The 13,939-nt window shown below is 43.7% G+C and overlaps 1 protein-coding gene across 8 annotated transcripts in view; it reads left to right on the plus strand.

Moving 5' to 3' along the window:
- Positions 1-246: 246 nt before the first annotated feature.
- The window catches only part of PCDH9 (protocadherin 9), a 1,118,779-nt gene continuing 1,105,086 nt past the window's right edge, over positions 247-13,939 (plus strand). For 6 of the 8 annotated variants that reach the window (XM_053310834.1, XM_053310837.1, XM_053310839.1 and 3 more), the window contains exons 1-2: positions 247-988; positions 2,353-5,515. In XM_053310834.1, the coding sequence (XP_053166809.1) occupies positions 2,480-5,515 (3,036 nt within the window). In that variant the 5' untranslated portion in view covers positions 247-988; positions 2,353-2,479. Of the gene's footprint in view, positions 989-1,546; positions 1,816-1,835; positions 1,968-2,352; positions 5,516-13,939 lie in introns of those variants that run through there. The other 2 variants (XM_053310836.1, XM_053310835.1) reach the window with 2 other exon arrangements.

A 13,939-nucleotide genomic window follows, 5' to 3' on the forward strand; every position in this document is an offset into this window, starting at 1 on the left:
CGCTGCCCGCAGCCTTATTAACCATTCTGTACAGCAGCAGGCAGACCGCTCGCCGCTTCCCCGCCTCCAAAACCTGAGCGACGTGCGTGGCATCCTATGAACGGCCTCGCTTAGCTCTAGCGCCCGCCTGTCTCGTCGGAAGCCAATCCGATGCCACCGGGAGGCGTGGCTTAGCCTCGTTCCCGCCCTCCTTCTGGGCTTATTGAGAGTTATATCAAGAAATTCAGTTCAGAGAGAAAGAGAAGAGAGAGTGTAGGAGAGAGAGAGAGAGAGACCAGGAGAGAGAAGGGGAGGGAAAGCTTGTGCGGCTTCCTTCCAGCAAAGCAATAAACGCATTCGGATTTGTAAGATTTGCAACCATCACCCCACGAGGACGAAATCACAGACCAGCCCAGGAGCATTTTCCATCACCAGCCTAACTCGATTTTTGCCATTCAATAAGAAGTTGCGGACTCAGTTTTTGCCTCCGTTTCCAGACGCTGATGATGGTGATGGTGATGAGAAAGGAATGGGATTTAACGTGCGGGTGCACAGCGTGACATGCCCCTGATCTGAAAACGAAGTACGCTGGGATTGCTGGCTGGCTGGCTTCCTTGGGTTTGTTGAGCTGGCGGTGTCGCCTGCGCCACGTTCTAGACGCCCAAGGGGGATCAGCATCACTTTGATAAGAATAGAAATAAATACATAAGTAAACGAGACGTGGAGAGCAAGAGAGGGAGAGAGCGAAGATGACGAACCTGGACAGAACTGTGAATTTGTTCTCTGGAGTTGTTAATTTGCCACCCCCGAGCAACACCTCTTGGCTCAAGGAGGAAGCGTCCGCCTTGCCGATTGCCGGCTGATTTCGCTCACCCCCAGCCCAGCCCCCCAGCCCAATACGAATTTGGTGGCTTGTACCAAATGCATTGTATGGTGGTTTCTCGGTGTCTTGGAAAAACGGATCCTTCCCCAGCTGCTGCATTTCATCAGCACAAGCTAGAGCGGCAATGTAAGTGCAAAGTTACACATGCTTGGCGGGGGGGGGGGGATTAATTGATGCCGAGATATATTCAGATCATGAGAGAGAGGGAAATCTCTGCTTTGCCTTGAGGTTGCTGTCTCTGCAGCCCCTACCTGCCTGCATCAGTGTAATGGAAATGATCGCGGACATCACCGCGTAGCTTTTAATGCAGATGTAAGATCAGTGCTTCTGACCAAACTCTCCCCGCCCCCTAGTCTATGGGGACGCTAGAGCTTTATTTGCTCCCATAAGGGTATCTGAGCAGAAGTCTCTCTCGCTTTTTCTTAACCAGCACTATTAGGCTGCAGTATTTATGTGTGGCAGCTGCTTGCTAATAACACATCCGGAGGGGCAGCCGAGTATCACTGCCTGCATTGCTCCCCCCCGCCAACCCTTTAGCAGGGACGAAAAAAAACAAAACAAAATAGCATCCTTCTGCATTTGATTTGAAAACATCTGGCTGGCTGCTGCCGAGTTGGTTCTAGACGCCTCCTCCCAAATCTTCTGTTTATTTTGAAGTTGAACAATCTCAGGCAGAAGAAGCAACAACACACACGGTCATACTCGCAAACACACACACACACACACACACACACACACTGCAACATCTGGAGAAGGTGACATTTTGGATGGCTCTGGGGAAGAAACTGGAAGTCCTGATATTGTCTCCTTTTAGTTTATAAAGATGGGAAGTAGCCAGAGAGAGCTGCTGCAACAGCAGCAGTACCAGCAGCGGCTTGGCTGGAGTCTCCGACCATCTCCTAGCATTGGCATAGGGGTAAAACACACAAGCAAGAGGAAAGAAATCTACCTAGGTAATTTAATCGGGGGAGGGTAGGCTGCACGATGCTTTCAGTTGCAGTTAGCATGCAATTCATGTTAAGGGATTTAGAAACAACAACTTGCATGCATTACATTTATGGCTCAAAGGAGGATTGTATGTTCAGTGCACCAAAGATCAAATTGGGTAAGTGTGTGTCTCTGTGTGTGTGTGTGTGTGTGTGTGTGTGTGAGAGAGAGAGAGAGAGAGAGAGAGAGAGAGAGAGAGAGAGAGAGAGAGAGAACTGCATCTCCCCTTAGTCCTGCAACTTGTTAATTTCATTCTCGGTGTGTGCAAATGTTAGTGGCAGTATACTGCTGCATTCATGAGAGAAAAGGCTCGCACGCACGCACACACATACACAAAACACGCAAGAAAGAAAAGGAAGCAGGTGGTGGGTGTTGCTCATTTGCAAGTGTGTGTGTCTGTGTTGCAGAAACATGGAGCAGGACTTGGCAGTTACATCTGGCATTGGGTTGAAATGAGACAATAACACTTGTTTTTGTTGTTGGTGTTGTGATTGTGTTGACAGTGGCTGTCTGGAAGGAAGAGCCCTGATGTGATGCATCCTGCAGTCCTCTTCTTGCGAGCCAGGCAGCACTCCTTGGTGGAAACCTTGCAATCCAAACATCCCAAGAAGGAGCTATAAACACATTATCATGGACCTGAGGGATTTTTACCTGTTGGCTGCCCTGATTGCCTGTTTAAGGCTGGATTCTGCTGTAGCTCAAGAACTTATTTACACAATCCGAGAGGAGCTGCCAGAAAACGTCCCCATTGGGAACATACCAAAGGATTTGAACATTTCTCACATCAATGCTGCCACAGGAACCAGCGCGAGTCTTGTCTACAGACTGGTCTCCAAAGCAGGGGATGCCCCTTTGGTCAAAGTATCCAGCACCACAGGGGAGATCTTTACCACCTCCAACAGGATTGACAGAGAACGGCTCTGTGCTGGAGCTGCCTATGCTGAAGAAAACGAGTGCTTCTTCGAACTAGAGGTTGTGATTCTCCCCAATGACTTTTTTCGGTTGATCAAGATCAAAATCATTGTGAAGGATACCAATGACAATGCCCCCATGTTTCCATCCCCGGTCATCAACATCTCCATACCCGAAAACACTCTGATCAACAGCCGCTTTCCAATCCCCTCAGCCACAGATCCTGACACCGGTTTCAATGGGGTGCAGCACTATGAACTACTGAATGGGCAAAGTGTCTTTGGGCTGGATATTGTGGAAACTCCAGAAGGGGAGAAATGGCCTCAGCTGATTGTGCAGCAGAACTTGGACAGAGAGCAGAAAGACACCTATGTGATGAAAATCAAAGTTGAGGATGGAGGAACCCCCCAGAAAAGCAGCACTGCCATCCTCCAGGTCACAGTAAGTGATGTCAATGACAACAGGCCAGTCTTTAAAGAGAGTCAGGTGGAGGTTCACGTCCCAGAGAATGCCCCTGTAGGGACCTCGGTCATTCAGCTTCATGCCACAGATGCAGATATAGGAAGCAATGCAGAAATCAGATATATTTTTGGTGCCCAGGTTGCTCCTGCAACTAAAAGACTCTTTGCTTTAAACAACACCACTGGGCTGATTACAGTTCAGAGGGCCTTAGACCGAGAAGAGACTGCTATTCACAAGGTGACAGTGCTGGCCAGTGATGGTAGCTCTACACCTGCCCGGGCAACTGTTACCATCAATGTGACTGATGTTAATGATAACCCCCCTAACGTAGACCTCAGGTACATTATAAGTCCCATCAATGGCACAGTGTACTTATCTGAGAAAGATCCTGTCAATACCAAGATTGCCCTAATTACAGTCTCAGATAAGGATGCTGACGTGAATGGCAAAGTGATCTGTTTCATTGAGAGAGAGGTGCCGTTTCACTTGAAGGCCGTTTACGACAACCAGTACTTGTTAGAGACCTCCTCCCTGCTGGACTATGAGGGCACCAAAGAATTCAGCTTTAAAATAGTTGCCTCTGATTCTGGCAAGCCCAGCTTGAACCAGACTGCCCTGGTAAGAGTTAAGCTGGAGGATGAAAATGACAACCCTCCCATTTTCAGCCAGCCTGTAATTGAGCTGTCGGTTTCCGAAAACAACCGCCGTGGTCTGTACTTAACAACTATTAGTGCCACGGATGAGGACAGTGGGAAAAATGCAGACATTGTTTATCAGCTTGGCCCCAACGCCTCCTTTTTTGATCTGGATCGAAAGACAGGGGTTTTGACAGCCTCCCGGGTCTTTGACAGAGAAGAGCAGGAGAGGTTCATTTTTACTGTTACGGCCCGAGACAACGGGACACCTCCCCTGCAAAGTCAAGCTGCTGTAATTGTTACTGTCCTGGATGAGAATGACAACAGTCCTAAATTCACTCATAATCACTTTCAGTTTTTTGTGTCCGAGAACTTACCAAAGTATAGCACTGTTGGCGTGATCACGGTGACCGATGCAGATGCAGGCGAGAATAAAGCTGTGACCCTTTCCATCCTAAATGACAATGAGAACTTTGTTCTGGATCCTTACTCTGGAGTTATAAAGTCAAATGTTTCTTTTGATCGAGAGCAGCAGAGTTCCTATACATTTGATGTCAAGGCCATTGATGGAGGACAGCCGCCTCGTTCTTCTACCGCAAAGGTCACCATCAATGTCATGGATGTTAATGACAACAGCCCTGTGGTCATCTACCCACCTTCTAACACTTCTTTTAAGCTGGTGCCTCTCTCGGCTATCCCTGGCTCTGTAGTGGCTGAAGTGTTTGCAGTTGACATTGACACCGGGATGAACGCTGAACTTAAATATACAATTGTTAGTGGAAACAACAAAGGTTTATTTCGTATTGATCCGGTGACAGGTAACATAACCTTGGAAGAAAAACCTACTCTTACTGATGTGGGGCTGCATCGGCTAGTGGTCAACATTAGTGATCTGGGTTATCCTAAATCCCTGCATACTCTTGTCCTTGTGTTTTTGTATGTCAACGACACAGCGGGAAATGCCTCTTATATTTATGACTTGATCCGCAGGACTATGGAAACGCCCTTGGATCGAAACATCGGGGACAGCAGCCAGCCCTATCAGAATGAGGACTACCTTACAATCATGATTGCTATTGTTGCAGGTGCCATGGTTGTCATTGTGGTGATATTTGTCACTGTTCTGGTCCGCTGCCGCCATGCTTCCAGGTTCAAAGCTGCCCAGAGGAGCAAGCAAGGTGCCGAGTGGATGTCTCCCAATCAGGAGAACAAACAGAACAAGAAAAAGAAGCGGAAGAAAAGGAAGTCTCCTAAGAGTTCCCTGTTAAATTTTGTTACCATTGAGGAATCCAAACCTGAGGATGCAGTTCATGAACCTATCAACGGGACAATTAGCCTACCAGCTGAGCTGGAGGAGCAAAGTATAGGAAGATTTGACTGGGGCACTGCACCACCCACCACCTTTAAGCCTAACAGCCCTGATCTTGCTAAGCATTACAAATCTGCCTCTCCACAGTCCGCTTTCCATCTTAAGCCTGACACTCCTGTCTCGGTGAAAAAACATCACGTGATTCAGGAACTCCCTTTGGACAACACCTTTGTTGGGGGTTGTGACACCCTTTCCAAACGCTCTTCCACTAGTTCAGATCACTTCAGTGCCTCAGAGTGCAGTTCCCAAGGAGGCTTCAAGACAAAGGGCCCCTTGCACACCAGACAGGTAAACGAGCACTTTTACTGGTCTATAAGTACTGCATACAAGTGCCCCATCAACCAGTATTAAAGTGCCAGGATGTCTTTTCTTTCACTGTAATTTTAGCTTAGTTATAATATGGATAGAGAGTGGGGGGGAAACCTGGTCCCCTTTACTGTCTGTCCGGGGCAAGACTATGCATTTGTAGAATGAAAATGATGGTCCAAAGTGGTACGAGTCACCAGTTTTTGTTTTTTAAAAAAGTATTATTATAGAAAGAACTACATGCACACACTCATGCACAAGTACACACATTCTCTCTCTCTCTCTCTCTCTCTTGCGCGCATACACGCACATACATTCATGCAGCTAGTCTGAGCTAAAAAGCAATTGTGTACAGTTTGTCAAGAACATCTCAGTGTAGAGGTTTACTGAAGACAAAAAAAGTTTCTCAGTCTGCCAAATTCAGTTCAAAAGGGAAAAACATTGACTCATGATTAAATGTGTTATTTCTGATAAAAACATTCGATGTTTCAATTGAGGCTGGCTTAAGTGCTTTTTTTCTTTTTTCTTTTGGTCTTTGTTTCAAACTGATTTGGAACCTTTGTCAAGTTATTGGTGTTCAGGGGGTTATTATTTTTTTTTTGTCCTGACAAAGGCTCGAAGATTTCCAAGACGTTACAGTGTCTGTTGGCAGGTTATAACTAAGCTATCAGGAAGTCTTCCTCTGTTTTGAATTACAATTATTTTTGTTGTACAGTAGTAAAGTTGTGCGTCTATTAGAGTTGAGGGTTTTTGTTGTTGTTTGTTTGCGTGTTTTTTTTCCCAAATGGCCAAAGTACGCTTTCAAAAGGAATGCATTTGCTCTGAATAAAAGACAAATTATGCAGAAGAAAAAAAATCACCCCATTGTAAATATTTTCTCATATTAATAGTGCATAAGTGAGCTGTCACAACTCATTTTAAAGCTGTGAAATATGCCAGATGAAGAAGGATTAGGAGGTGGGGTAATTCATATTTCAACCAAATCCAGCATTAGGATTTGTCCCCCCCCCCCCCCGCCCTCGTCTTAGTTCCTTGCTAATAAAGATTTAAATGTGGTGCTGTCTAATTCATTTCACTGGTGCTTGTCCTTCGCCACTAAATTAGAATGTCAGGATGAGCCTGTAGATGGCACTAAGGTACTATGTGGCTTGGGCTGGCTGGTTGCCAGTCCTGCAATAGATAAGAAATGGGGGAGGGAAGGTTCAAACTGGTACTACAGCCAAAGAAACCTTTTATTTAATGACAGTCGCACTGAAGCGACTGGTTAAGCTAGTGTGTTTTGAAAGTCGCTCCTTAGTGCTTAGTTTTTGTTGCATCAATTGTCTAGGCTTTAGCTATCAAGCACACATTGTTGTTGAGAGTTATGGTGGCTTGTTTGGATTGATCACAGGGGTCATAGACAGGAAACAGAGCATGGCACATTTTAATAGGTTTGTGCCATTAGAGATGGCTAGTGACCATTTTCTAGCTTGAGTAATCTCCCAAGCTATATGTTATGTTTCTCAAAATTGCATCTTGACTTTTGGACATCTCTGATAACAAGGTGTTGTATTTAAAGACGACACTTAGGAGGTATCTTGTTGAAGAAACTACTCCCCCAACACTCAATAAACTTGTTAAAAGCCATTTGAGGAAACATTCTTCGCACAGAACTCACCTTCATCAGTATTTTGAAGCACTTTAGGCTCTCAAAATAATGTTCAGAGTCATTTGGACACCTCTGTCCAGGCAACTTAAAAACAGAAAATAAAACCCCACTGACCATTCAACTTCTGCTTTATCAACAGCATTTGAGGTCAGATCACTCTCTCCCCACTCTGCACCACCTATTTTTGTCTCACAGATACCTGACATTGTTTTGATGTTAAGCAGTTCTGTTCTACTTTATTTCTAATTTCCTGGGCTCTGTTACAAGAATGAGTCTTAACTTCTTTGAGGAGTCAAATGGGAATTAAAATCACAAATACAAAACGATTTACCTGGCAGCGCATGTAAGCACCACTCAAGAGATTTGAAAGTTAAGGGTGGGAAAACATAAAGACAACATTTCCCTTTATATCTTCTTCATGACTGTAAAAATAAATCTGGTTTGCGGTTATAATAGCCTCACAACTGTTGACATGGATGTGCTATTTTTTATGAGTCATATGGGTCTGATTGTATTGAAGCCAACAGAAAGATGGATAGGATTTTATATTGCTTAGATGACACCTTATTGTGATGATAGGGAAGCAAGTATTTGAATGGCACAGAACTTTTGCCTTACCCTTTAAGATTATCCAAAATAAAAGTATAATTTGAGCCACTATGATCCTGTATGTTTTCTTTGACACAAAGAGTTCAGTTACCTTTAAACTTATGGAAAGATGACTGTAGAGTTTTTTTAGGGTCTGATTTTGAGATTCTTATGGAGAATACTGGATACTTGCCCATCCAATACCAACAACTAATTTAAGTATATTCCAGTTTATATGACAAGGCTTGCTTTCAAAATAGGCTCCCAGTTATTCTATTTGTGTGGAGTTTTTAAAATTCAAATATTAAAACCAAAACAGATCAAATACCAGTTCCTGTGTTTTGTAACTATTAAGTGGCTTGCTACTACCATATTTTATGATGAAGTTGTGTAGCCATCAGCAGCAAGATGTGTGAGAAACTGGGACATTTTCATTTTGTTCTTCACGAAGTGTTAAGGCACAGCAATTAAAGCTGCAAACTTAAACACACTTGCTTGGAAAGATATTTTCTAGAAGTCAACATTTGTAAGTAAATGTGTTTAGGATCAGAGTGCAAGGATGGCTTTTACATAGTTGGGTTTGGTGGGGAGAACTTGCGTCCTTTAAAGGCACCATTAGTACAGAGACACTGGATATCATCTAGGAACACAATCCATAAACAAAGTACTTCTGCACCAGTCCACTGAAATGGATCAAACTACTCTTGCTCAACTTCCACTCAGTTTATTGGGGTGTGTGGGAGGACTTCACATGGAGTGTGATATGTACATATCAGAGTGTTTGGGGGAAGGTGATGTCATCCTGCTAAATACTGAAGCTATTCTGATGATCACCAGAAAGTGGGCTAAGGGAGCCTAGCCCACTTCCTGGTGACCGTCGGAACCACCAGGCTCTCAAACAAGCCCAGTGGTTCCAAAGCTAATTCTCCCCTCAAATGAATTAGGCCCACCAAATTCCACCTCCCTTTAAATGAGGTTAATGGAGCAAGTGCTCCATTAACCTCATTTTTCTGCTTGTGTGTCACCACAGCACACAGCAACACATGAGTAGACCCTCAACCAGGAGGTCACAAGCAGCCTCCTGGGCTCGGGGATCCCTCCAGAATGCCCTGCGCGAGCAACTTCCGGGGGCTGAGCAATCCCTGCAGCCCCCACTGGCTCAGTGACATTGCCGGTAGTCGTGTGGGCGACCGATCCGGCTGCCCAGGGCCCCACAAGCGATCGTCTGTGGGGAGAGTGGGCTAAGCTCGCTCTCTTCACAAACCACCTTGAGGCACTTCACACTAATCGTGTGAAGTGCCTCAATATTTGAATAGTTTTTATTTACATCATTGCTGGGCTAAATGTGGGGCATAATCTAATGCAAAGTTCTCCCAAGCAAACCATTTTGAAGTGAATAGAAACTGCTCATTTTTTGCAGTGGGACACCTGTGCAGGATTAGTTTCCAATAGATTGTTTTCCATCTTTGCACCATTTTGAAATGGTTAAGTTGACTCTGTAAAATAATAGAGCTGTGACAAAATCGGCTGTGGTGTGTTTGGCTCCTAAGCTGCTCTATGAGGAATATGCAAGAATCAAGAAACTCTTCACTGGAATATGTTTAATAACTTAGCCCTGAATGAAATAACCCAAATTGGAGTACAGTGTCAAGAAAAGGCAATTTGGTTGCTCTGAACACTTTGGAATTTCAAGATTGTTTCTGTTATGTTGATACCTGTGAAGAGTATATTGTAATACACTAAGTTCTACATTTTATATTTCATATTCCTTCCAACAACACTTACCCCGAAACTGCTGTAGTTGATGGTGAGGTTGTTCTGGCCCTTGTGGCTTTCTTGACCCACTGAACTGTCATTGTCACTAAAAGAATAATCTCCTTCAACAACCCTAGATAACATGGACTGAAATAATTAGTGCTGTCTGCAAGGTTTGCTAGCCAACAAAGAAATGCTTAAGATAAGGAAGCTATTCACATGTGCAAGAAGCCCAGTCTGGTTTTGCTTGCACTTGGGTACTGCTTGGATCCTGCCCAATCCCAGCAGTGCCTCCGTGGCAAACCCACCTCCAGAGCCACCCTCTTAAACTGGGTTAGGAGAGTAAGCACTCTCCTAACCCCATTTTACTGATCATCTGCCAGCCCCCCGACTGACTTTGGGGAGGGGAGGGCGGATCCCCATGATGCACTGCACACTTGTGTGGTGCACTATGGGAGTTCCAGAGGCAGGGCAGTGCGTCCCGGCACTCTGACCCTTGGAGCTACCGACAGAAGCCAGCAATCATCTGGGCGGCTGACCCAGCTGCCCAGCAACAAGGAGAAGATTATCTGTGGGAGAGGTAAGCTTTTCGAGGCTTCTTCCCTTCACCCCTTCAAGCCCTTCTCCTGAATTGTGAGAAAAGGCTCAAGGAGTGTTTACCAGAGCATTGATGCAACCTCACAAACAATGACATTGTATCACTGTTACTAGGGTGTTACTCTGAGGTTACTAGCAAATACCTAAGCAGAGGTATATAGGATTAGCATACCAGCATGCTTAGATGCAAGGACTTATGTCTGCATCTTGATGAGGGCTTGATGTGCCTACGATAGCTTATATGCCAACTTTGAAAACATTTGTACACATTGCCAATAGGTAAGCGTACAAAGTCCCATCAAACAGACCTGCATGGCAATTGCGAACAGCTCTATTGGCAGGAATCAGGATAGAAGCATTGACTGAGCCATACTGTTGAACACCAGCAATGAGTGCCAATCCCTACCTTCTGTCAGGAGCGACATAATAAGAAGGGATGTCCCCACCACAGTGGAGGCCTTTGACCTGGTGCCCTTGGTAAGGTTTAAGCAGTCTCTGGATGTCAGGCAGGTAACAGAAGATGCCAAATTGCAAGGAGCATTGTAGGGAGATTTTTCTACTTTTAGTTTTAGAGGGGGAAAGAGCCAGACAATACTCCAACACTAAGAGAAACAAAGATGATCGACTTCAATTAAAGATTCAGAAACTGTGGATCAATAGCAGACACATCTAAGGTTACATTAGATTAACACAATTCTGCCCCAGCTATGTTCCCTTATAAGATCAAGCACCAGGTTGGCCACTCAAGTACATTTGGGTTTGGGTCAGCCTTCTTACCAGAATCTTTACATCTGTCCTTTACAGTTTTCAAAACTAATTTTGGAAGAATCACCCTTATCCTTTCTCAGAACTGGACTCAATGACTCCCTCACCAGGGCTGTTAATTCCCTTTTTCTCTTGTCCAAATCAGTTGTCATGCCAACTATCACTGTCTTCTCTTCACTTCTGGTTTCAGGCATCTGTTCTGCCTAGATGAGCCTATTCCTTCCCCTATATTTTGTGGTTTGTGCTGATTACAAGCATTTCTGTGTACCTTATATCTTTAAAAGCTTCTTAAAACCTAATTGCAAGTCTGTTGCAAGAAAAAGGAATGAAAGCTGTTGCTGGTCAGAATCATGGGACATCAGCAAATACTCTTTGTTGGTTAGCCATTGTTGCAAAAAATTGTTTAAGCTAAGGAAAAATAAACTGAGAGCCTGAGAGATCTTGCAAAATAGCATAGAAAATAGGCCAAATTAAGAACTATTAGGCCTTTCAAACTGGCCTCCTGTGTAAGGCAAACACAACCACAGGGAACCTTAAAGGTGCACTGAAGAAGTATTTTGTTGAGCTCAGTGTGTTTCAGTTGACATAACTAACGAAGCACTGGTGCAAAGAGATAAGTACCAGTACTTCTGAAGTGTACCAGACCAATGCTTCACTGGTGCTTGTTTGTGTGTGGGGGTGTGGGGGTGTGTAATTTCAATAACCTCCCCTTCCCCCCAGAAGCACTGTGCCACCCACAAATATATCCCTGAGGGCTGCACAACCCTCTGGGACATAGTTTTGGGTGGCATAGAGCAATTTCTGGGAAAGGGGAGGTCATCAAAAAAAGAGGAGGTCATCACCACTGAGCCAGCACTGAAGCGGAATTAGTTTGAACTTTTTAGAAGCACCAGTGCTTCTCCCAATATAGCAGGATGTCAGCTAGTGACCTTTTTTCAGTTTCTAGAAAAATAAAGTTGTATATAAACAATTGAATAAAATGGTTGATTTTTTTAAATACTTCTAAATGTAAATATTATAAATATAAAAACAGTGTGACACAAGTTACATAGTGGGATAAACTGAACTTGAAGATTTTGTTGTTATAATATTTCTCTTAAAACAACACCGGCCTAATCATTAACACCAAATGTTGTACCAAATGATGACATCACGCAACATAGCTTAACATTGACTCCCTGCACCTAAAGGGAGTCTGCAAACTCTGATATCTGTTGGGATTGAAACTTTAGGTGCAGAATGAATAAATGAATGCTTTTAGTCACATGTGCAAGGTATTACATGTTAGTTAAGCTGTGATGTGCAATGTCACTATTTGGTACAATTTTGGGGTGTTAAATGATTAGGCTGATGTTCTTCTAAGAGAAATATTGTAATAATAATTTTCAGGTTCAGTCTGTCCAGTTGTATAGCCTGTGTTACACTATGTTGTTGTTTATGATATGTTTAAGTTTTTAGATGTGAATTTAAAAATTCCTGTCTCATTCAATGTTTTGTATACATTAGCTTTATAGTGCTTCTGAAGAGGAGCCGTTGACTCAAAACATGTTGGGTTCAATAAAATACCACTCCAGTGCACCTTTGGCTCTCTCATGGTTTCTTCTTTGCCCTCCCTCCTTTCTTTCTTCTGCCTCAAGACCTGAAGAGTTCTTATTCTCGTCCCCAAAGAAGCCAAAAACCTGATGACATCTAGGGCCTCAGGTGAAGAGACCTTAGTCCCTTTCCTTGCTAACTGGCAGTGATTGACCAAAAATGCTGTCGATGGAACCTGAGCTCCAGGGCCAGACGGGGGCCACTGAGAGGGCGGTGGAATGTATGTGGGGAGGGTGCCGAGTCTTGAGCAGAATAGGCAATTAAGGGTGGGAGTTGGGGCTCAGGGGTGCCACATGGGTAGGGCGCACCGAGAATATGCCCTGTTGCCCTGTGGGCCAGTCTGAGCCTGCCAAGCTCTCTTATGTTGCAAACTGTGTGTTCCAGCATGTAGCTACAATTGTTATGATCTGTGTTAATTACTTCCACACTCTCAGTCGCATTTATGGACACTTGGCCAACAGAATGCCCAAGTATTGTCTACCATGAAATTGGATAGGACAGAATTATAAATAATAGTGCAGGCAATTGTAAAATGTACATATAGCTCATCAGAGCTCCTTTGAGTGTTGCAGAAAGCTGAAACAAGAAGTAAATGAAGAAGGCACAATTCCATCCCAGGTGGCTTGTTGGACTGGGATTTATTTCCTTTTGAGAGCAGATAAAAAGAACACCACCAAAACCTCTATTAAGAATCCTAATAAAACTAGGTTTATAAGTTGTGGGAGTCCACAGCGAAAGAGCAATGTATGAACAAACAACTTGGGTTATACATTCTATTTAGTAAAATGTTTCTCTTTTTATTTTTTTATTATTTTGCCAATCCATGAAAATTGGTGCACAATGAAGACTGGCAAAAAAAAACCACACACACCCCCCAAAAAACCACACAAAACCCCCACACAACAGCAACAAAACTCCACCTTCTACAATGTGCCTTTTTATTGTTATGTATGTATATGCATGTAACAGTGAGTAAAGGTTTAAAAGCTTGGAAATGCTGTGGAAATGAAGTGCATTCCCTCACCCTTATATAACTTTTTTAAAAATAGGTTAGCAGGTTTTGTTCAACTGTCTAAAGAAATTCATCTTTGAGCTGAGACCAAGCATGGAAAACTTCTGCTGAAAAGGAGATTTTTTTTTTTTTTTTGAAGTGAAAAGCATGTGAAAACAGGGGGTTGTAATGGAAATCAGAATATAACCTTAAGCGATAATACTATTTTCTATAACAGCAGTGGAAATGCTAAGCTGGAATAAGGCATCTTTCGGCACACAGAGATATTCGGTTAAAGCCCCAAGAATCTTCCCACTTCCCTTTTCTTTAATTCACTGATTTTTGTGCATGTGGTATTTTTGTTTGTGTATGAATCATTAGGGTTTGTTTTCCCATTGATGTGCAATGTATAACTTTCTTGAATTGCATCGCACAGGGAGGAAAAAAGAAGATGCTAAGAGTTCAGCAC

This window comes from Hemicordylus capensis, chromosome 3, assembly GCF_027244095.1.
Source record: "Hemicordylus capensis ecotype Gifberg chromosome 3, rHemCap1.1.pri, whole genome shotgun sequence".
Lineage (NCBI taxonomy): Eukaryota > Metazoa > Chordata > Lepidosauria > Squamata > Cordylidae > Hemicordylus > Hemicordylus capensis.